The sequence below is a fragment of the Carcharhinus amblyrhynchos genome, chromosome 26 (assembly GCF_965287045.1).
Source record: "Carcharhinus amblyrhynchos chromosome 26, sCarAmb.v2.hapA, whole genome shotgun sequence".
Classification (NCBI taxonomy): domain Eukaryota; kingdom Metazoa; phylum Chordata; class Chondrichthyes; order Carcharhiniformes; family Carcharhinidae; genus Carcharhinus; species Carcharhinus amblyrhynchos.
In genome coordinates, this window is record NC_137349.1 from 23005954 (window position 1) to 23031151 (window position 25198).

Below are 25198 nucleotides of genomic sequence, written 5' to 3' on the forward strand. Positions count from 1 at the left end.
AAACAAGCAGCTGGCAGCCATGTTTGTTGGCTGCTGCTTTTCCGTTCCTGCTGGCGAAAGCGGCCCACATACATTGGGTATTTTTCTCAGCAGAAGAGCAGACCCATGGATAAATACACAGAGTCACTTTAAGAACAGCTCTATTCAGCAAATTGGGAACTATAACTCATTACAACACCAACTGAGCTCAGTGAACAAGAAGCTGGCTTCTCTTTTGGGCCGAACGTGCTGTACGGTGTGAATCACAGAATCCCTACAGTGCAGAGTACAGTGGGAATAGAGGGATACAAATGGATGGTCTGGTTAGGAACACTTTATTGGTGCAGGCTTGGAGGGCCGAAGGGCCTGCTCCTGTACTGTATTGTTCTTTGATCTTTGTTCAGAAGGAGGCCATTCAGCCCATCAAGTCTGCACTGACCACAATCCCACCTAGGCCCTACATCCGTAACCCCACATATTTACCCTGCTAATCCCCTGACACTAGGGTCAATTTATCATGGCCAATCAACATAATCTGCACATCTTTGGACAGTGAGAGGAAGCCGGAGCAGCCGGAGGAAACCCACGCAGACGCGGGCAAAGGTGCAAACTCCACACAGACAGTGACCCGAGGCCAGAATTGAACCCGGGTCCCTGGCGCTGGGAGGCAGCAGTGCTAGCCACTGTGCCACCGTGCCACCCGTGCAGACGAGGTGGCCAAGTGGTTAAGGCGATGGACTACTAAATAAGAACCAACGTAAACTGGAGGGGAAAATGAAGTGAGGCAATTTTGCCTTGAGCACAACTTCTGCCACTTCCAGTGGTGCATTCGTCAGCTTGTAGCCAACAACAGCAGCAATTCATATATTGTGTATACTTCAAACGCATCCTTTTTTAAAAAATGTATGTGGTGGAAGGGACGTGTATGAAAGAGCAGTTGTTTACATTATAGGAAATCCCACTCATGATGCCGAGTTCCTCGCCCACTCATACCTGTGGTGGTTGTGGGTTGTGAGGTTTGATCTCACTCAGTGGAGTAGTTTTCATAAACCACTGCTCATTATTGAATTGCATGAAGCTTTTCTTTTACTAATGAAGCTAATGACTGAGTAAACAGTATTAAAAGGAAATATAATTAAAATGCAGAAAAGATTTGAAGTGCTGCTGAATTACTTTTAACCATACCTGGATACGGAAAACAATAGGCATCAAACACAAGAAGTCATGACGAATGCACAAAGAATGTTCCGGCAAATTCAGGTTCTGATTTTTTTCTCAGCAGCAATGCTTAACAATTTCTTAACAGTTCCTCAGAAGAAGAACGTTAAAACCAACTCACCCACTTCATCAAAATGCATGGCTTGCAACATTAGGCAAGCAATTAGAGAATGATGACTGGGATAATACATCCTTGAATCAATTAAACTGAAGGAAAATCAGGTTGGAATTAATTTTTTGCTGCTCAGGAGCAACAGCATTTATGGTTCTTCTTAAAGCTATTAAAGCCACTGCACATTCAAATCAGGCCAATGGATAATTTGCACCCCACCCCATGCGAAAATATCTAATACCTCTTTCTACAGAATCAAAATCCTGATAACTTATTTTACGTTCCATCATAAAATTGCCAAATCAAAGCCATTTTGCAAACTAACCTCTTTTTCTTCAACATTTTACTCAACAGTACATTGCACTTTTAAATGTGGCCTGGCAGTGAAGTATACCTGCCACAAGCATATTGTGGAGACCATAGCTCCCAATCAGATGTATGCAATATGTAATATGCTCCATGCCCTTATTGCTCATGGTAACAAATTAACTATATTCACCATACTTCTTTTATAATAAAAATCACACTTAAAAAAAACCCATCTTGCATGAGTTAATGTAGTTATATACTTTTTTTTAACCTACGGAGGTTTGGGAGCCTGCTTGTTAATTAACACATTAATCCTCTGATTCTGTTCAGAATTCAGCTCCTGAGGGTCTTTATTTTGCTAGCCAGCAGCAATATTATGCCTCATGGGCGGGTAGTGTTTCATTCCGTGGGACCACACTGTTAAGGAAATACCAACTCAGTCTGTGTCCCAGCAGAACAATCCAACCTCAGAACATTAGGTTCCTGGAGTTGTGACTCAAGATTATTTGATCTTTTTTCAATCAAGTTTGCTAGTTTTACAAACATCAGTGAATCAACTTCACAAAGCCTCATGTTATTTCAGGCATTGAAGAATAAGGTTACAGTGTTCAATAACTTAGTTCAGGTCAGATATCAAAGCATTATTGAAGACACCCAACCAAGTTACAAATGGGTTCTTGGAGTCCAACGTCACAGGTATCTTTCTGGAATTTGAATGCATGCAACAAATAATATTGAACTGCTTTAAATTATGCCTCTATTAGTCTTGCTTCAAATAATTTCACTTCAGGGTCAGCCAGCTCAGATTTGAGCTAGCTTCCATCCTATAATAATTCACCAAGATATCTGCTGTAGTTGCATTTTACTGAAGAGAAATGACTTGCAATTTACCCATACAAAAATTACTGGTTGTTCAAAGCTTCGTTCTGGCAGTCAACACAATAACAAAGAGCATTATTTGAAGAACAGCAAACAGTTCTCCTTGTGTCAAAGCCAATATTCCTTTCTCAACCAACATCAACAAAAAATAGAAAATGCTGAAAATACTCAGCAATATCTCTGGAGAGAGAAACAAGGTTAACATTTCAAGTCAATTACCTTTTGTCAGAAACGGAATAATGTGACATGTTTTGTGCAAGTACAGAAACAAAGGGGTAGAATGGTGGAAAGAAAACAAATGGGAAGGTCTGATTGAAGGTGACAGGTTAAGAGTTACATTTCAAATATTTTCCAGTTAAGGGAAGGGCTGTGCTTGAGATGTTCACTGGAATCCTATCGCCCTGCCTGCCATGGGAATGGGAGTGGGCAAGAGGTGAACAATGAAAAGATCTATTGACCCCGGGCCAGATTTTCCCATCTCAGCCCCAGGTGGTGTGATTCCCGGCAGTGGTGGCAACTCACCATTGGCTGGTGGCCAGCTCTTCTAGTCCCACTGATGTTTACAGCTTTCTACCGCCAGGAGAGGGCTGGGGGGGAGGTGCTGCCATCAACAGGACTGGAAAATCCCACCAGCGGAAAGGGGCAGAGAAATTCTGCCTTCTGTTTTTCTCTCTCCACTGGCTAAGTACTTGCAATATTTCTTTTGTGCTTGTTTCAGATTTCCAGCATCTGCAGTGTTTTGCTATGATTGGTCGCTGCTGTTTGTAGGACATTACTACTCTCAAATTGGCTGTGTGTTCGTCCATAAAGCAATTTTAAAATGATGCAGTGGTTATAAAGCACATTGGGACATCTCAAGGTCTAGGCACTATACAAATGTAAATTCTTACATGAAATGGATAAAGATTATTTTATTCTAGCATACCTTAATGGCAAAGCTACATTTAGAAAGATATTAATGGATTGGAGAGCCTTTAGAAATGAAACAAAAATGAATCTCAGATTTAAAACTCTGAAATTATGATGACAGACTCATTTGATCAAGCTTGTTTTCGTCAGAGAAGAAAAAAGTATGTACTGCGCGGAAGGCTTTCATGTTCATTATTAACAGCAAAACAACGTATAATGGATATGTTAATTATTTTGCTATAAATAGCAAACAGCAGAAGTCTCGCCCTTTGAATTTAACAATTCTGAAAGAGATATACTATCGATTCTGCAAATCTTATTCAACTAGTCTTGACCACTATCACAAACACCCCTTCCCCATCCCAACCCTCCCACCCACCTGCTCTGCTAAAGATAGGAGAGACAGAAAAGGATAAACTCATGCCACGTTGCATTTCATCCTCGAAACCTTTCTTCACCCATAAGCTTACAGAACAATTACTGCCAGCCTGTTTGCTGGGGAGTGGGAGGGTGGTAGAAAAGATATCATAGCTTGGTTTAACCCTATGCTTACATAATGTTCACATACAGATACTTTCCAGCAGATGTCATTAGACAAAGACCAAGTGCAAAATACCTTCTTCTCCCCACACAAGGCGAATTTAAAGCAAAATGTATTGCAGCCAATGCACTACAATGCCAAAAATTAGCTAATTCAGCACAGATCAGGGATTTCTTTAGTTTATACAGTGGAGCCTGCCAAGAAAGGGGAAAGCTCTAGGCAAGAGATTTAATTAAAATTATATTCATAGAAATAGAAGACAAAAGAAAAAAATCTCAACCACCACTTTTGATTATCTATGTTAACAGTGAAAAAGAGTGCAATAGACCTTCATCAAAAGCAAGTACTGGCAAAATTAGTTAACTCTTTAAGATTTAAATTTACAGCAAATAATTAAATCTTAAATATTAATGATCAAATATTTAATAAAATACAATCATTCCTACCATAAATTAACCATAGGCAGTCACTCCAGTTATTTAATTTAAATGCCAGCAGGAGTCTGAAATATTAGGTGTACACCATAGGTACTACTCATCAAAGGAGGTCAGAAATTACAGACTGGTTCTTCTGAATGGACATTTCATTCACTGATGTTGCCATCATATGTTTCCCACCGTTTGGGCTTTGAGATTAATTTCATTCTTCCCCCCGAACAGAACATCCAAACATTAACCTTTGTTTTAGGGTATGGAAACTATGCTATCTGGAACAGGATGGTCTGTCGGGTGGGACATTTCCAGTGTACGCTTCCTCCCCTATCGTTAATCATCGCAAAAATGTGTAAAGCCAACATAGTGGCTGAATCTGGGAGTTTCCTTCTTATGTTGCTAGTTATTTTTCTGCAGATGATTTTGTGGCATTCTCAGAGAGAACTTCTCCTTCCAAACTAAAAGAAAAGTCCTGCTCTCTTACTTTCACATAATGGACTGACCGCTAAATGGTTAACTTTCAAGTGTTCTAGATATTGAAGATACGGTAGCTAATGTTGTCTGAACACATGAAAATATACTGATGTTAATTTTCAGAGGGAAGCATAGGAGATGAACTTATCTCAAAAGGTTCCTAAATGTAACAATAACACATTTGTTCTGGTAGCATGACAACATGCAAGTTATTAGCAAGAAAATTAACACCTAAAAGGAAAGAAGTGGCAGAGGAATTTAAAATAAATGAAAAACAGTAGCATCAATTAATTATTTTCTGGAAATATTCATTAAGGAGGATAATGCTGACTTGCTAACTTAATTGGAGTATAGTACAATGAATATCCTACAAGATCTGAAATTAGTGTGGAGGAAAAACTTGGTAGGTAAAAGGAACTGAAAATGAACTAATTCACTGAGTTAAGGGACATATATCCAAGAGTCATGATTAGGGAAGAGGATTGTGGGCGCTGGCTAGTCAGAAGTGAATGATTGATTGCTGCTGATATTCTGGAGGAATTAAAGTTAGCAAGTGCAGCATCTATATTCATAAAAAGAGAATAAATCTAAACCTGCCAATGAGCAACACGTTAGTCCAACATCAATAATAAAATATTGAAAACTATTCTAATGAATGGGCTGCACAAGAGGCTAATAACTTATGAACAAGCAGCCAATATGGATTTGGAAGATGTAAATCCTGCATGACGAACCTCCTCAATCTATTTGAGGGCATTATAAGTAGAGATTGAGTCCCCTCCAATTAATCTCCGACCTCGCATGTCCCGCTCCACAGCCAGTGAGAATGGAGAATTTGGCGCTCAGTCAAATTCCAATTATTGCAGTGGGACTGGAGAATCCCCGCTACAGACGGGGTTGGAGAATTCCGACACTGGATTTTTTCCCTTAGCAACAACATCCCTATGGGAAGCTTCGTACACCCATGATATCTATCCCTGATCCTAAAAACCTATCCATCACCAGCTCCGGAATATTACCCATTCTATCACTGACTGAATCCTTTGTCATTTCCAGAATTAACTGATCCAAATCCCATTTTACCCTCAAAATCCCTCCTTAGTACTCCCAGTTGTCCTCATTAGTGTCCCACTTTCCACCCTCCAGAAACTCAGCTTCTCCAAAACTTTGCCATCCATATCTTGTCCTGCATTAAGATATATTGGTTCTCCACCCTTTCTTCCAAATTTCACCATTCTCCAAAATCTTAAAATTTTTAACTATATCACTCCATGAATCTATCCCACTTTAACTTTGCAAGCTCGTCCAGTCCTGTAACTCCTCTCAAAATCTATGTTCCTGTGACTCTCGAGTTCTGTCTGTTCCCACATATTCTTCCCCATTCCTTTCACCTCATCATTCATGTCAGAGTCACCCAACTGCTTTAGTCCTATACTGTGAAAATCCTTCCTCGAATCCTTTCCATTTTCATCTGCCTTTAAAAACCTTCTCAAAATCCATTTCTCCAATAAGGTTTTGAATCATCCCCCCACGCCAATTCTCTCAATCTTGGCTCAGCATCCATTTTCTGTGAAAAGTTTTGTAATGTTTTATTCATTAAAAGGTGTAAGTAAATTCAAGCTGTTAAGACTTATATTTTCAGAAACGATTTGATAAATGTTCACAGGAAGGACTTCCAACAAACTAAAAATCATGGGGATCCAAGAATAACAAGAGCTGAATAAGAGTGGTATCAAAAAAGAAAACAAAATATTTTTGAGAGATACAGCGGCCAAACTGGTAAGGTATAAGAGGATACAGAGCTAAGGGAGCCCTTTACAAACCAATTAAAGTGTAGAGATATGATCAACTTATTACATGCCCAAAAATAAGGCCAGTATCACTCTGAATTTGCAAAAATAAATTGTCAATAGGTTTTAGAAAAAGGTGCATTTACTTAATGGTTACTGCATTTGGAATAATCTCTCTCATGTATGGCACAGTGGCACAGTGGTTGGCACTGCTGGCTCACAGAGCCAGGGAGCCGCATTCAATTCCATCCTTGGGTGACTGTCTGTGTGGAGTTTGCACATTCTCCCAGTGTCTGCGTGGGTTTCCTCCGGGTGCTCCTGTTTCCTCACAGTCACAAAGATGTGCAGGTTAGGTTGATTGGCCATGCTTAATTGCCCCTTAGTGTCAGAGAGATTAGCAAGGTAAATATGTGGGGTTAAGGGGATCGGCCCTGGGCAGGATTGATATTGATGCAGGCTCAATGAGCTGAATGGCCTCTTTCTGCACTATAGGGATTCTATGACTTTATGATTCATTGGTTTGTACACTCAGCCATTCAAGATGAATTCTATTCAAAGCTTTAGAACAGAAGTATTATAGGAAAAACAACGTCTAATGGAGTCAGATTATACAACTTTTAACATGGCTCACATTAGACCATGACAAATTAAATATTTAGTTTTCTTTGCTTTGTTGTATTTATAAAAGGCTTGCATTAAAAGCCAAAAAGGAACAAAGTAAAAATGGAACTTTGTGCTCTTTCTATCCATTACAACACTACTAATTTTTGCGTTGCTGCAGAAACCACAGTCCTTAAAAATTGACAAACAAGATAATGTAAAAAATGCCTGTATAAAAACAATGGCACAGTTATAACTGCTTGTTGCAAGTTTACTATATATAAGTTTGTACATTTACACCCATCAGACTAGATCATATTTTGTATCATATGTTCTCCTTCGCACAGCTTGTTTTACTTTGTGCCTTTTTTCTCCGTGGAATAGGAACTCGGGCACAGTGCAAAAACAGACTAATGACTATCAGCCTGTTTTCCACCTGGCATTGACTGACTTTGTCCAAATGTGCTCACAAAAGTAGTACTGTACTACCCAATCTTTAAAGGTATACAACCATGAATATCTGGTTTGCAAATGGCCAAAAATGGCAACAGAACCACAAGTATATGGCAATATTTTTGATGAAGATGTCAAAATGTGATATTAATGTGAAGGATTCATACAAGTATCAAGTTTTATCCACACTTACTGTACTTAAGATCTCCATATCTAATGCCACGTTTCATTGCTAGGATGGCAGATTAAGCTACAGAGTAATAGCCCCACAGTTGTGCTTCCTGCCCAACATCCTTAATGATTCGTCATCTTCAGGAATATACCAATCTGTGTAATAATTTTATGCATATCCTGCCCAATTATCTGATGGCTCATCCAACTTTGAAGACTCATAACTTATCCTTCTGACTGTTGTCTGCTGTTACTGGTTGTGGCTATTATATTCTGTACAATGTACAGAATATAACTACTGGTTCATTATTCCTGTGATCCATACACTATAATAATCAGAAGGTGAAGAATTTGAGCCTCACTACAGACAAGCCCAGACAGTCAAGACTAGAATAAGGTCAATAAATGTGAATATCCAGGTGGGGTACACATATCCAGACAGAGTAAACATTGATCCAATTGGGATACTTGTATCAGACAGATATACATTCCCCCTCCTGCATTCAGCATTATAAAATGGTTGGTTCTTTAGCCATGATTGCACACCACTCAGGAGAAGATGTAAGAACCGTAAGGAAAGCAACAATAGCCACCTCAGCTTTACTACCTCAATTTTTTAATTAATTCATGGGATGTGGGCATCACTGGCTCAACCAACATTTATTGCCCAGCCCTAACTGCTCTTGGGAATGTCGTGGTGAGCTGCCCTTTTGAACGACTGCAGGTCATGTGGTATAGGTACACCCACAATACTGTCAGGGAGGGAGATCCAGGATTGTGACCCAGTGACAGTGAAGGAACAGCAATATATTTTCAAGATAGAATGGTGTGTGACTTGGAGGGGAACTTCCATTTATGATGCTCCCATATGTCTGCTTTCTTTGTTTTTCTAGATGATGGTGGTCGTGGGTTTCAAAGGTGCTTCTAGGGAGCCTCGGTGAGTTCCTGCAGTGCATCATGTGGATGGTATACACTGATGCTACTGAATGTCAGTGGTGAAGGGAGTGAATGTTTGTAGAGACGGGATGCAGTAAATGGGCTGATTTGTCCTGGATGGTGCTTCTTGGAGTGTTGTTGGAGTTGCATTCATCCAGGCATGTGGAAAGTATTTCATTACACTTTTGACTTGTGCTTAGTAGGTGGTGCACAGGCTTCAGGGATCAGGACACCACTCACCGCAGGATTCCTAGCCTCCAATTTCCTCTTGTAGCCACAGTATTTATATGGCTAGTCCAGTTCAGTTTTAAGTCCCCAGGATGTTGATAGTAAGGGATTTAACAATTGTAATACAATTGAAAGTAAAGGGACGATGGTTAGATTGTTTCTTGTTGGAGAACGGAATTGCCTGGCACTTGTGTGGCATGAATATTACTGGCCACTTGTCAGTCCAAGCCTGGATATGATCCAGGTCTTGCTGCATTTGGACATGGACTGCTTCAGCAACTGAGGAGTCATGAATGAAGCAGAATGCATTCTTCAGTGAACATCCACCTTCCCGGCCTTATGATGGAAAGAAGGTAATCGATGAAGCAGCTGAAGATGGCTGGGCCTAGGATACTACCATGAGGAACTCCTGCAGTGATGTCCTGTGTTGAGATGATTAACATCCACAACCACAGCCCATCTTCCTTTGTACCAACTATGATTCCAAACAGCATAGAGTTTCCCACTGACTCCAGTTTCACTAGGGCTCCCTGATGCCACACTTAGTCACTTGCTGCCTTGATATCAATGGTAGTCACTCTCACCTCACCTGTGGAATACAGCTCTTTTGTCTATTTTTGCACCAAGGCTATAAAGAGGTCAAGAGCTGAGTGATCCTGGCGGAACCCAAACTGAGTGTCAGTGAGCAGACTATTGCTGAATAAGTGCCATATGATAGTACTGTTGAATATCCCTTCTGTCACTTTACTGATGATCGAGAATAGACTGGTGGGGCGGTATTTGGCTGGTTAGACTTGTCCTGCTTTTCGTGTACAGGACATACCTGGGCAATTTTCCACATCGGGTAGATGCCGGTGTTGCTACTGCACCAGAACAGCTTGGTTAGGGGTGCAGCAAGTACTGAAGCACAATTCATTACCAGTGCCGGAATATTATCAGGCCCGTAACTTGGTTAACATTACATGCAACACTAACTACACTGCTCACAAATCCCCTGCTACCTGTCTACCACCAAAACTACAGTCCAATCCCATACAGCAGAAGCAACACTGCAGGTGATCCACTGGCAACAAAAAATATTTTTGCATGAGAATTCTGCATTACAAGAAATGTGCTAACATTCTGGAACATAATACCAGCCTGTTTAGTACAAATAGGATTTGCCATTATATATTTAAGTCAAAACATTACATTTCATTTAATATGCTGATTCCAAGGAGATTTTGATTGATTCCAATATTGATTTCTCCCTTGGATATTTAGAGTTTCCAACAATCGGCTGGTGAGCAGAATATTAAGTTTAAGGCCCTTGTGTGCTATCAAGCAGAAACGTTGCAACTTTGTAAAATGGAGCATGCAACCAAAACTCCAAAGTACCAAAAAAAGACTTAAATTTGTTAATAAAACAAACATTCAATGCTAGTACTATATCTATACTGTGCGTTGTCCTGCTTATCAAGGACAGAAAGATTCAGTGACGGATTTAGATGAAATTCTTTTTTCCATATGGAGGAAAATGTAGAAAGATGATAGCAGCAAGGGTACTGGAGAAATAACCACTGCTCTAAACAAATTCTGTCTATGCAGATGAAGGGGAGCCATTTGGAATGTACTGAGGCAATTCTTAAGTCCTATAGGTGTCGTCATTTCAAAACAGCATCCCTTCATCCAGTGAAAATTTTTCCACTCCCTGAATGTCTCTTTATCGAAGTTAGGAGTAATACTGCTGGAGAAATTGGACATCTTTCACATTTCAGACACCCCAGTGTTAACATTAAGTACTTTCGGTCAGGTACAACCCAACAAAAAAACAAAGAAAAGTTTCCTTCACTTATGTCCCAACAACGTGTTTTTTCTCTAACTTCAGAGAAACAGCCCTAACAGCACTGGTGTGACATTAGCCATTTCCAACAACAGCATCCTGCAACCTCCCTGATTGTGCGTGCCAATAATTGCTGACTTAGGGACAGTCTGTGCTTTGGATCGAACTGTCTAAATTAATTTCAAATAGGATCTTTATAACCAACAGAGGACCCATCAGTCTGGAATAAATCCAAATAACTTGTAAAGTAAAAAGCTAGCATGCAAACCAGTTCTCTGACACAAAATATATTTGCTGGTAAATTACTTTAGTTTGCCCCTTGGACAGGAGAACTATTACCCATTCCAACTATATTTTTTTGTTTTTGGCTTGATTTAAAATACAGCTATGATTAAGTACACTTTATGACTGAATTGCAATATAAAATGCAAACTGAAAGTGAGAAATTACTACTTAGATCATCGAGCCTGTTCCTTCCTGAGATCAGGTCAAATCTATCAAGTCACAGATCCCACTCCAGCTACTTAATATCATCAGGAGAAATTCCACGTAAAATCATACTGATCGCCAAGGATAATTCGACAAGACTTCAGAATATTTGTTGCCTATCACTTTGTTGTCCTTGAGTTGAATAGCTTGCTAGGCCATTGCAGATGGCAATTAAGAATCAACCACACTGTTGTGGGTCTGGCATCAGACGTAGGCCAGACGAGATAAGGATAGCAGATTTCCTTCTCTCAAGAACATTAGTGAACCAGATGAGTTTTTACAACAATTAATAATTGTTGTTAAGGTCACCATTACTGAGACTAGCTTTATATTCCAGATTTTTTATTAACTGAATTTAAATTCCACTAGTTGCCATGGTGGTATGTGAACCCTGTCTCCATTACATTAGCCTGCACTTTTGGATTACTAGTCTAGTGACATTATCCCATGTTACCGTCTCTATTAAATAACTGTGGTGCTTTCCAAACCTCCCTCCTCCCACAATATATTTCAAAAGTCTCAAAATGCAAAAGAACCATCATGTCTCATGGTTTGTTTGATAATCCAAGTCTGGACCAATTGAAAACTTCCAATACCTTTCCTGACCAGATTATATATTCATTCCAATTACACTTCTCTGCTGTAAGGGGAAAAGTTTTTCTAAACCCTAGACTAACTGGAGTCTTGTTGGTGCTTAAAGTCCTTAGGGCCCTAACCTGAGTGCAATTCGTATAGCCTCTAAGAGTCCTTTTCGGTTGGTTTGAATACTCCGGACTCTGAGAAAACAGTTGGAGTTTGCGCAGTGTAAGCTCTGTCTAAACAAATTTTGCAAGAGGATCTGTCTAAAAAGAAAGGCCCTGCCAAAGTTGGTAGTGGCCTTGGCACAATTTCAAAATTGGATGTGGGCCTTCAGGTGTTTTCAGTCTATTTATTGTGCTTCTTTTACACTGCAAAATGGGCAATTGTTTTGAATTTAGCCTCAATCAGTTTGAAGTTGTTGCCCCCAAGTTATGTACTCACACATTAGGTTACAAAATGGAATCACAGAATGATATAGCATAGAAGGTGGCCTTTCAATCCATTGCTGGTTAGTTTTAATAGCATTTGGAATTAATAACATGTTGTATATTGTCTTAAACATGTAACTAGATTTAAATTTACTTTGCTTGTCATCTACTGAAAAGGTTTTTTTTAAGTGGGTTGCATTAACCATTAGATAAACAGGACCACCAGGAAAATTTTTTCTCTCCCTGGGACAGCTGGTTTCATTTAAGACACGATGGAGGCCAGTACTAAACTCACAGCATCCCATTTTGCACCTGGAAAGTGCAGCTAGGAGCCTGAAACTGAGAGGAGTAACTTGGCACTGATGTAACAGGGTGAAGTGAACAAAAGTGATAATCAGTGATAGGAGGGAATCTTACCTTATGTTTAATACAACCCACTTTAAAAAAGCTTTTCAATAGGCTGCAAGCAAAGTAATCTGAATTCATGATACTTGTTCAAAACTATTAATGACCAACATGTTGTTAATTGCAAATGTCATTTAAGCTAATCAACAATGGATTGAAAGTCCACCTTCTGTGTGGCATCATTCCATGATTCCATTCTGTGATTTTATGTGTAGGTGTGTAACTTGGGGGCAACAACAATTCTGAAAAAAACAGGCCCTAATTTCAAAGCAATTGGCCATTTTGCAGGTGTAAAAGAAACCTGCAGTTTGGTAGTGCTATCAAGTGAGTCCCTTTCTCTTCTTTTCCAATAACCCTGTAATTTTATTTTGTCCCCTGCAATTATTTATCTAAATCCCTTTGGAAATGACTATTAAAACTGCTTCTATCATTCTTTCAGGCACTGCATTCCTGATCATAACAATTTACTGTGCAAAATGTGTCCTCAGGTTAGCACTGGTCCTTTTGCCAATTATCTTAAAGCTGTGTCCTCCGAACCACCTGCCACTCACAGCAGATTGTCGATATTTAAACTATTAAAACCACTCATGATTTTGAAGGCTCCATCAAATCTTCTCTTAACCAGCATCCCCCACTACAACAGCTCGGTCTAATAGGATGACTCTCACCTTATAGTACCATTTCAGCAAATCTTTTCTGCACTTTTTCTTAGGCCTTGACATAATTCCCAAAGTATGGTGCCCAGAATTCAACAAAATACTGCAACTGAGGCCAGCCACCATATTGAAGATATTAGGGAGATCAAACACAGATTAGATGACCACTTTGTGGTGACACTTCCATTCAGCCTGATCTTCCAGTTGCCTCTCATTTGAAATCTCTGCTAAATTCCCACTCTGAACATGGCCTGCGACATTGCGAAGCCCAATGTAAACTTAAAGAATAGCACTTCATCTTTCCATCAGGCACCATATGGCCTTCCACACTCAATACTGGGTTCAACCATTTCAAATCATAATCATTGCCCCCAATTTACAAAGGATTTTTGTGTGGCAGTTCTTGGCAATGATCCTGCTTTACCCATTTACACCTCCAGTAGACACATTTTTGTTTCTTTATTTGACTCACTGCCATTCCCACAGAATCCCTACAGTGCAGAAGGAGGCCACTGACCCACTGAATCTGCACTGACTCTCCAAAAAGGATCTTATCCAGGCCTACCCCCTGTCCTTTCCCTGTAAGACCTTTTTGTCTTGCATCATAATCCCTTTGTCCTTACATCTCTCCTGCCTTCCCGTCGATCACAGATCTTCAATTTTGTTCACTCCCCACGTTACATTTAACCCTCGTCTCAGTTTTGAACTTCTAGCTGCCCACTTTTCAGGTGCAAAATGGGATGCTGTGAGTTTAATATTGACCTCCGTCATTCCTTAAATGGAACCATCTGCCCCAGGGAGACAAAACATTTCTGTGGTGATACTGTTCATCATGTCGTTTAATACCCTCCTTAAAAAAAAACTTTTCAGTATTTTACAAAGTAATTTTAATTTGTTACGCTTGTTTATGTAACATGTTACGAGTTACAAATGTCATTAAAGCTAATTAACGAACTATCATATTTTTGTTTTTTTAAATGTGAGCTTTTTTGCAGGGAATGGAACTTTTTCATTTTGATCTCTTTGGCAGCATCAAGCACTAGTAGTTTAACATATTGTACTTCTAGTTGCAAAGAAAAAGTTTAAAGTTTATTTATTAGGGTCACATGTAGGCTTACATTAACACTGCAAGGAAGTTACTGTGAAAACCCCCTAGTCGCCACACTCTGGCACCTGTTCAGGTACATGGAGGGAGAATTTAGCATCATCAACGCACCTAATCAACACATCTTTAAGACTGTGGGAGGAAAATGGAGTACCCAGAGGAAACCCACACAGACAAGGGGAGAAAGTGCAAACTCCACACAGTCAGCCAAGGCCAGAATTGAACCTGATGGGTCCCTGATGCCGTGAGGCAGCAGTGCTAACTACTGTGTCACTGTACCACTCACTCTTTCTCCTCTGGCCTGATAATATCTGAAGTCCAACCTAAGATGTGATGACTGCACCATATCAAACTCTTCCTCTGCGAAAACTATTTCTGTAAAGTTTTAAGGGCACCACATAAATGAAATTGCGACATTGTTGTTGTTTTGCATTCTTAGCACCCATCACTTGGGCACTTTAAGTGGTTTTGAACCTTATCAAAAATATCAGCAGATTTATACTGTGGGCTGAAATCCACTAATAACAGCTTTGAAACTGCAGACAAAGAATGGTGAAAAGTGAGTGTCATCTCACTAAGGGCTTGGTCAATGCTTGAACTTGGAGCCAACAAATTGTTCGTCCAACTGTCAATTAAATCAGTGAGTTTAAATTTCTGATGCCCCAGGTGACTGATGGAAAGTGGGAACTCTGGATCAGTTTATTTTATTCCAAACCTTGGCAAATGGACAAACTGATTTTGAGAAATCGACCTGCCTCAAGTGAATAAAGAAAGTTGCTTCAGAGATGACTATATTTGCCTTGCTGTTTGACTGACTGTCGTGACTTGACAGTTGCTGGCCTGCTTGATTGTCTTTTAGTTGTTACAACAGTAGATTGAAATTTTTCACACTCCAGGAATCCACTCCATAAGTTTCTCAGAACACAGAAAACTTAAATCTAATGCGTCTCCGTCAACAATCTCCCTCCCCAATACACACACACACACACACCCCCCACAACACATGTATGTGCAATGCACCTCATCCTATTCCCCATCAATGGTTTGTATAAATTGGTACCCATGGCAACCCAAATATATTCTACATCAAGTGCCTACAATCAGTCGATAAAACTAATGAATCAGTGTAGCCAAACTTAGCTAACCAAGTTGAAAGCACAGTTGGTGAGGCTGCTACATCATTCAATGATCAATTCTTAATTACAAAACAAACAAACTAATTGCTTGCTCTCTGAACCAACCAATGTATGCATAACATGTTCTCAAACTATTGTACTGCAAGATGTCACCTGGCCATTCACCTTCCATGTTACTGGCATTACTGTTATAGCAAAATGTCAGAAACTGCAGCCAGACATCATTCCCATTATTTCTGTTCTTTATGTTTAAGGACTGTTGGGATAATATCCAAGATAACACCCATTTGAATTTAAACAAATGTGCACAAGACCTGACACGACACTACTAGAATAAAATGTCAATCCACATGAAATTCATGTTATTGAAACTGTTTCCCCAAGCAAAAAAAAGCAAAGCAACGGCAAAGAAATGTTTAAAAACGCAGGACATTTGTGAATACTAATTTTGTATTTAACACCCAGCCATTCTAAATGAGAGCATACAGACACCCACAAGCCACAGGCCTCAAAATTCACAGTTTTTAAATGCCTTCATACTATGACTGTAACCAATACTGTAGATCTGACTGTAAAGATAGTTTCTCAGATCAATATGTTTTGATATGATATACATATGCACATTGTTTCCTATTTCAATTCAGTCAATTTCTCAAGGCTTAGTGGTCCACTGGTTTTGGGTTTCGTCAAAGTTAACTGATTAAATGTAGCTACTAGCAGCAATATATATTCACTTGGGCTTCCAACATACTTTACATTAAAGGTTAAAAACTGGCAGGAGCAGAAAAAGGATATGGAGTATGGCAGAGAAGAGGAAGGAAAATGAGAAAGGCATCAGAATAAGAACATTGAAGCCGAGGAAGAAATTAAAAATAAAGAAAAAATTGAGAGGAATAAGATGTTACTCATAATGGACGACATACTTAACGAAAGAATGAAGAAGCGACAAAGTAAATGCCCCAATGGAAAGAAGATGGTAAGATTCAATACTTACATGAAGTATACTGCTAAATGAGCATTCAGGTTCCCGATTACAATGTATACATTATACCAAGCCCTTTCACTTTCGTTTTTCTTAAAACACATATGAAATGTCTTCTTGTTCTATATGGGAAGTTCCCTTTGTCTGTTATTATTAAAGAATGTTTATAATGTTTCTAGACCATGAAACTATTTAAATAATTAATAGGACAATAATGCAGCTTTGTTATCCGATACAGACTGTCTGGACTGATTAGCTACACTTGAACTGCTTTCAGATTACTGCAAGCTGCTCTCCCTCTTCAAAATAGATTTCACATTCTTGATTCTTAGAAAATAAAATATGGGCAAACAAATTACAAATTTATGGCATCTTCAGATATCACCTTATTTGCACCTTCTGTCCCAGCCATCACTGGAGCTCTTTATTTTAGCAATCAAACCTTCTATTTCCTTGTAAGATATTACTCTGAAGTATAACTTTGCATGGCTAAATAATAAGAAAAGAAGCTGAAATGCGAAGTCTTTTTCTAGGTGAAATTTACCAACTACCTCATTGGAATTATTAAACAACAACTCTTCATGATTTACACTAGATTGAGCTAATGAAGTTACAGTACCCAATTATGGATCAAATCACCACAATGTCTTGCCTCTGTTGAATAAAACAACTTCAGAATGCAACCTTTCCATTCTACTGATTTATAAATAAACATACAACTACGTAAGTAGCACCACTTTATGAATAAACACATGGAGGGAGAGTTCCCTCATTGAATTACATTTAGGATAATATACTGGGGAGCGGAGGTGGGGGTGGGGGCTACTTTAAAAATCAATATTATGACTTTACCGGTAAAACAAAGGTATGATTAAACAACCTGCACTGAGAAACAAATTGATGTTAGTGAAAACAGAGTTTGCCCAGAGCCGTCCAAAAATTTGAAAACCTGCAGGGTTTCCCAAACATGCACCAAAAATGCGCTCCTCACTCGAGAACCTCGACACCTGCTCAACTTCTTGGGCCAAATCGAGCAACCGGCCCTACAATCTCCCAGGCTTTCTTACACTTCCAAATGTTTGCATTACATTCTGGGGAGGGGGGGGGGGGGGGGTGTTGGAAGAAAATATTTGGAGGAATAAATGAATATTTACCTTGCAACAACAAGAGTGCAAGAATTAAAGAAAACAATAAGGATGGGGACGGGGGTTGGAAAATACTTGGAGGAATAAATAGGTACCTTGCAACAATAACAGTGCAAGAATAAGGATGGGGGGTGGGGGGGGGGGGACACAGCCTCGGGGCTGCAGAAGATATTCTGACCAGCAAGAAACAATTTTGTGAAACTTCTGAGGAGAGAATTGGGAGTGTTGTGTCATTGAAGTGAGCAAAACTTGGCTCGCGTCAAACCTGAGTTGGGTATTACGAAAACATTGAGGTTTTTTTTTCTCTCCCTCTCCCCTCACATAATGTAACTTAAATGTGGGTTGCCTTCGCAAGGCGCTGTCTGGGGAAGAGACTGAGGAGGGAGAAGAGGTTGAGGGGGATAATTAGTGGACTGGCCACAATAATAAAATAAAACAAGCTCCGAGGCGGGGGCAGGGGAAAGCATGCTGCAGAAATTATCCCGCCATTTTTAACAGTAACCGCGTCCCCGGGAAAGAGAATACCAGGCGGAGAATGTGGCAAAGTGGGAAAGCCGCCCACCCCACCCCCTCCCTCACCTCACCCAAGGACCGAATTGACGATTAAATCGCCTCAGACATTTGCCTTACCTGAGTCAGGCAGAGCGGAGAATACATCATGACGACCTGGAATCAAAGTCGCGGATCATCCACACACACACACACACACATATGCAAAAAAAAAGTTACTGGATCATCCTGACATCTCGCCTCGGCGTCTAAATCCCACCCCCAGCCAAAATTAATAATGATATATTTCTACAGAGGGGGACTTTTATCAAGGAATATCCGAAGGAACGCAGCTCTGGAAAGCGGACTTCATCTGTCAACCGGTGAGGAGGGAGGGAGAGAGAGAGGGAAAGAGAGAGAGAGGAATAAAGGAGAGCGATCCTGGAATGACGCGACCGTCCCGACCAAGCCCCCAAAACATCTGACTTCAGGGAATTTCTGCCCTTAGACCCAAATTTCAGCACCACTCTGCCGCTGTCAGCCAATGGACCGAGGCCACTGCGAGATCTCCAGCAATGTAAATAAACCCAACTACTTTTTTTCTCTCTCTCTCTTTCCCCAACTACCTCCCCCTCCTTTAACTCTTCGCTGCTCACGATTGTTCGCCCCACACACACACACACACACACTGGGCAAAACAAAAAAAAGTTAGCGCCGCTTTAAGAGCCGCGCTGTAAAGGCAGGCGCAGCCTCTGCGCTCTGACACACACACATACACATACAACGGTACCTAGACTGGAGTGCTGCAATATTGCTGGCTGCTGCCCATTTTTCATCCGCAAAAGTGTATGTGTGTGCGTTTTTTTTAACCATCCCTTGGACAAAATAAGTGGAGCAAAGATTCACACACAAGGGCGTCACTAATAATAATCTCTCTGCTACATTTTGCAGCAACCTTGTCACTATCCTTCCAATTCTGCTGAAAGATATGGAACAGGAATGTTGCAAGCTTCTCCTCTCACCCCCACCCCAAAAAGAATAATTTTTGAGTGGAATTTTCTATGTTTCTATTTTCTATGTTTCTCTACCACAGAAAGCTGTAGGGGCCAGTAGATAGGTATATTTATATCTAGATATATTGTATACTAGATGTATTCCAAGAGGGAGCTGAAGGAGGCCCTTGCGGCTAAAGGGATCAAGGGATATAGCGAGAAAGCGGGAGTGGTTTTACTGAAAGTGCATGATCAGCCAGGATCATATTTAATGGTGGTGCAGGCTCGAAGGGCCGAACGGCCTACTCCTGAACCTATTTGCTACGTTTCTAAATCTAACAGCATTCTTCCGTTTCCCTTCAACTTTATGATAAAGTTCCAAATACTTAAACAGATTAATAAATCAATTGAAAGGTCCAGGTTGGAGAGCGCAAACCCCGCAGGAGTCAAAGTCAGTGGTAAAAAGTAATGGTAATGCATAGATTTTTTGATGCAACGTAAAGAAATACGCCATAAAACGCAGGCCGGTAAAACTATTGCTCCCCAGTAACAGAATAAACACTAAGCCTTTTGGCATGTATAACTGTACTGTGATTTTTAAGTGTTGCCATGATTTGTGTGCTAATGCATGCTAGGTGCCAGTGGGGAAGGGTTGCCTTCTTTTTTTTAAAAAAACACGCTATTAAATTGCTGATTTTACTTTGCCGGACAGTGCTTTTCTTTTCACCAAGGTTAACGGCACAAACCATTCTGTGCACCAACAGCCCCGACTCACGCTGTGTCCGAGTTAATCGGATGCATTCCTGCCTCGGTAGACGAGAGAGCATGCTATTCTCGACTGTATGTACAGTGGGCCAACAAGCACGTCAAGGCAAAGGACACGCAGCATTTTATATCTGCCCGTAATAGTCAAATGGAATCCGGTCTCTTCAAATATAAAACGCGTTTTCCATAAACCTGGATGCCATCGTGATGCTGGGTGCAATCTGCAGTTCGCTTTAGGTCAGGGGGGCATTTTGTTGTTGTTGTTGTTGCGCCTTTAACCACAATATTCACCATCTCAAGAATATATGCCAAGTCCCGCGGATGGATAAATTTAACAACAGTGAAAGCTATTTTAAAAACACTCTTACACAGGGTCCCATTAAAGTAAACTTTAAAGATCAAACCATCTTGCACTTTTACTCCCACACTGCACCGTACAATATTATGCCACAGAACCTCTCCCTGTCTCTGGAAGTCTAATAATGTTAAAGAAAGCGAACTGAGCATTCCTAAACGGCTAGCTACTTATTCGATATTTGTAGTCAACATTTTTGAATGGTCGCAGCGTATTTAAAGGATCAATTCATTTGCCGGGCCCAGATAAATAAAGCACATTAAACATACAACTGAGAACAGGGCTGCTTTATTGTGGATGTGGGCTCGGTAATCTATCTCAAAACAGTGAAAGTCAACAATCTACGGGCCGCAATCGACTGGTCTTGTCAGCGCTTCCTGAAAGTGCCCAGAACTTTTCCAATTGTGTTTTATTTTATACACATAAAAACAAACAAACAGCTATTTAATGTCACTCGGGAGAAGAGCGTGCTCTTTGGCCAAAGGAGACGGCGTACGCGTTAATCAGGCCGAGGAAAAGGGCGTGATGTCCCTTTAAAGGGGAGGTGGATTAGAAATGTGTCCCAGCTTTAGAGGCAGCGTCGCGGTTCACGAGTCAAGTTCAAGCCGGCGGCTCCCCCAGAGCGGCTCGGCCATTACCGCTACCATCACACACTTCTGCTCCACGCTTGAACTTGGACTCGGAATGTGCGTCGGCAATGCACACGTATACAGGATCACGCACAAATTCATTTCAGCTGGCAAGCAAAACGGCTCACAGATGGGAAATCTGCCAAGCTCAGCGCTTTTGCTTTCTGTCTCTCTCCCTCTCTCTCTTCCCCCCTCCCCTTTAAACACCACAAAATCTTGGCACAAACCCGATCACACAAGCAACAAGAGAGCGGCACAGACAGACAGGCAGACACCGGAACCAACACACAAGCCGATCGAGAGCAGTGCAATATACCTACCATTGCCATGTGAAAGTACGTAATCAACTTGCACTCGACTTAGAAGCTTGTCTAACGCCTCATTTGTATTCCTTTTGCAATTTTCCTACTCCGTCCAGAAGGGGAAAAAATACACATTTGCCCTCGGTCCTGGCTCTTGTGTTCTGTTGTGTGCGGATGTGTGTTGTGTGTGTGTGTGTTATTTTCTCTCTCTCTGGCGCTTCTTCTAACACATCCGATGGAAAAGTGAAGGCGACCGGCGGATCCTGATTGCCCAGGAGAGAGATGGGGGAGGGCTGCCTTGGCCGCTTTAGTGATGACTTGATGGCGTCGTATAAAAATATTACAGAAGTAAAAAGGGGGAGAGAGAGAGAGCGAGCGAAGGCGTCCTGTTTATTTCCGCAATGGCTTATTTGCATAAGGAAATCTCTTCATTACCATACGGTCTGAGCAATTTTCTCTCTCTGTCTCCCTCCCGAACACATCCTCGGCTGCTAAAGAGATCATGAGCGTCGTCGTGTCCCCCCACCCCCCCGTTCCCTTTTCCCATCATTATCCAGCCACGTCCGTGCACATCGCAATCTTTAGTTAAATTCTGGCTTTCCACATTAAATGCTGCAAATAATCTTAAAGCGAGGAACACGTGGTGTTGGACGGCGCGGTGTGACTGAAGCTGTGGGCAATAGGATTTTTTTTAACCATCGCAAAACAAACAAGAAGACCCCTCAAATAAATAGTTCTGACTCCCTAACGACTCACGAACAAATGCGTTGTTTTATACGTGTAAATTTCGACGTGTTCCTACTAAAATAACTTTTTTTAGGAGGTAACAAACGTTTCCTAAAAAAAAATGATCTTTTTTAAAAAATGAATGGATTTAGTAACATCAGGGCATTATGTATTTTAAAATAGGACAAATATTGTAGTCGCCTCGCCACAAGAACTGCTCTAATACTACACAGGAAACACACCTGAAGTTTGTAGATATGAATTCGCCACCTCACCGAAAATTAAGTAAATTGGGAACAAACTTCTCCGTCATTTATTGCAGAACGATTTCGTTATGCAGCTTTTTTTTGGGGGGGAGGGGTGCTGCTTTTGAAGTTCTTTTAAAACGCGAATCGATCTCGAATTGCAGAAGAGGATATTCATTTTGAAGTCGTTTTGTCACAAGGGACTTCATTGTTTCCAAATGTATTTAGTTCCGTATCTTTCCACAGGAATAGGAGTAGGCCATTCAACCGCTATTTTTGTTTCATAATCATAGAATCCCTACAGTGTATTCAATTAAATAGTGGCTGGAATATACCTCAACTCACATTTACCTCTGTCTCATATGCAATGACAATATTTCAGTCTTGACATTATCGCCTTTTGAGAGCCGAAAAATTTCCAGATTTACAATAAACTGTGTGGAAAAGTACGTCCTCATTTCATCCCTAAATTGATATACGTTAAGTTTTACGATAATGCCAATTTGTTCTGGATTCCCTACCGGATGAAATGGTTTCTATGTATCTACCCAAAGAAATCTCTTTTTATCGGTCACTACTGTACAATTCCTGGGAAACTTTGTAGCAATTGTGCCTCATCAGCACCTTAGTGCAATACCATTCATTAACTATTGATAAAACATCAAGTTTCACACTTAAAATGAGAGGACTGGCAAATGCGACAGTTAAGAAGCGACGAGCCGGAGATCTTGACAGCATATCAACTGAAGTCTAGAAAAATGGAAATAGAAATGATTTCCTCTGCTAAATGTCATCCATTGATTGAACATTACCATCCTTAAGATACTTTTGAGGACATGCACCCATTTTAGAATGAATCTGAAAACCAGTTTATGCATCAAAAGCGGCCTACGTTATTGTGGAACAGATGGCAGCTTGTTCCAGGCAAAGTTAAACTGATTGAAAAATGTTAGCTGCACCTGTTACCAGCAGAGGTAACATGTACTGTAGCCCATCGGACACTAGAGTATTATCAGACACTGACAATGATTGTAATTAACATTCGCATGCAAAGTTAGACTTGTAACTCTTTGCTGTTACTCTTCTAGTGTAGAGGAACTCGAACGAAGCGTCGAATTTGGATTTGGCTATAGATTTTTTTTAAAAAAGCAAAGTGCAAATCTGTCCTGCAATTGTTTTAAATTCTTGACGCGAAACAGTTCTTTGCATTACATTCAGAGTATAACTAACAAAGTTTCGAATAAACGATTCATGAACCTGTCTGTTCCCACCACTGCTGCGACCTGACCTAAGTGTTCCCAACAACTTGTACTTAGGGGAATATCCATTTTACATCTCTGGTATTTTAACTTCTCTTAGAAATGGTACCCAATTGATTTCATTCATTCTCTACATTGATGCTTATTTGTAATTCAGTGTTTGCAAGTTGCAAATAAAAACAAATATCAAACAATGCACTGTTCCAGTGAGGAGAGTTGAGCTGACATAACGAAATTACGGGATCCGAAGCCGTTCTGCCTTTCAGCTTGCTGTTTAGTGAAAAAATATATTAACTTTTCGTGTCCGATACCCCAAAACAAGGATGTGGTTTTAAAATCTCACCACTGGATCCCCACTTGCTTACTAAATTATAAATGAACACGATAACTGAGCAACAACTACCGATTTAAGCCAAAGTGAATGAAGACTTGCCAAACAAGGCAACTGAAAATATATTTTTGTTGATGCAGAGGAATATATTAAATTATTTCGGGCCCTCTGTTTATAGGATTGCGTTTTCCCAGATGTTAAATTACTCCTTTAAAAACTTTCAAAAGTTTTGAAGACCTTCATTTAAAAGACAACTGTGAGTAAGTTGTCAACTGCAAATGCACCTGTTGACTTCATCAAGAACACACACAACCGGCCTGTAACAAGCAGACATTTTCTCCGCTTTGGGCTACACCTTCTTGCATCTTGTACGCGATCAACCTGTGACGTGCCACCATGCAATGCTGATATTGTAGATTTGAGTCGAATGTTAAACTCTTTATTGCTGCTATCTTACTTTTCTCTCTCATCATATCGCTAATCTACCCTCATAGATCACTGATCGCGACGAATAAACATCGACACATCACAGGTGTTGTAATTCGTTCCAAGATATGAAATTGAACAAAACCGTTGTGGGAAAATTTATAATAGAAAAACAGAAAAGAAAATGCTGGAAAAGCTCAGCAGTTCTGGCAGCATCTGTGGAGGGAGAAGTAGAGTTAACATTTCGAGTCTGTGTGAAGACTTGACCTGGAAATATAAATATTTCCACTACAATAAAAACAAAATCAGAAATAAAACCGCTGGAAACACTTAGCAGGTCTTCAAAAGAAGTCATCCAGATTCGAAACGTTAACTCTATTTCTCTCTCCACAGATGCTACCAGACCTGCGAGTTTTCCCGGCATTTTTATTTCTGACTTCCAGCGTCCGCAGTATTTTGCTTCTTTTTTTAATGGGAATATTTATACTTCGTTTCTTTCTACTTCAACACATAGACGCCCAAACAATACTTGGGACTTGAAATTTTTAGTGTGCCACTTCTGGCCGTGCAAGGAGATGCAGGTGACCGATGTCTCATTCAGAGCTCCAGTTGTTGCTGACTCGAGGTGCGAATTGCTCAACTACATTGTTGGAATGCGAATCTGCCAGTAGTTCACTACATTTGCCAGATTTCACACCCACGGTCAATCAAAACTAGTTGAGAACAATTTAGATGCTGCTTTTCTTCGTTCTCCTTCGATGACTGTACAGAGTCACCGAACCGTTGCAGAGCAGAACGAAGCCATTCAGCCCATGGTGTCCGTACCAGCTGTCCAAACCAGCATCAGTTAAAGTTGTTATTAGTGTCACAAGTCGCCTTACGTTAGCATAACTCAGTGCAAA

The 25198-nt window shown here is 40.4% G+C and overlaps 1 protein-coding gene and 1 long non-coding RNA gene across 5 annotated transcripts in view; one reads left to right on the forward strand and one right to left on the reverse strand.

The window, feature by feature from the left end:
• The window catches only part of nfic (nuclear factor I/C), a 436701-nt gene extending 414900 nt beyond the window's left edge, over nucleotides 1–21801 (reverse strand). Inside the window, exon 1 of one of the 3 annotated variants that reach the window (XM_080213184.1) lies at nucleotides 21328–21801. In XM_080213184.1, coding sequence (XP_080069310.1) covers nucleotides 21328–21336 — 9 coding nt within the window. In that variant the 5' untranslated portion in view covers nucleotides 21337–21801. Of the gene's footprint in view, nucleotides 1–18407; nucleotides 19042–21327 lie in introns of those variants that run through there. The other 2 variants (XM_080213182.1, XM_080213185.1) reach the window with 2 other exon arrangements.
• Nucleotides 21014–25198, forward strand: part of LOC145358851 (uncharacterized) — a 57488-nt gene continuing 53303 nt past the window's right edge. For both annotated transcript variants that reach the window (XR_013889518.1, XR_013889519.1), the window contains exon 1: nucleotides 21014–21342. This is a non-coding gene — a long non-coding RNA (uncharacterized LOC145358851). The remainder of the gene's footprint in view (nucleotides 21343–25198) is intronic.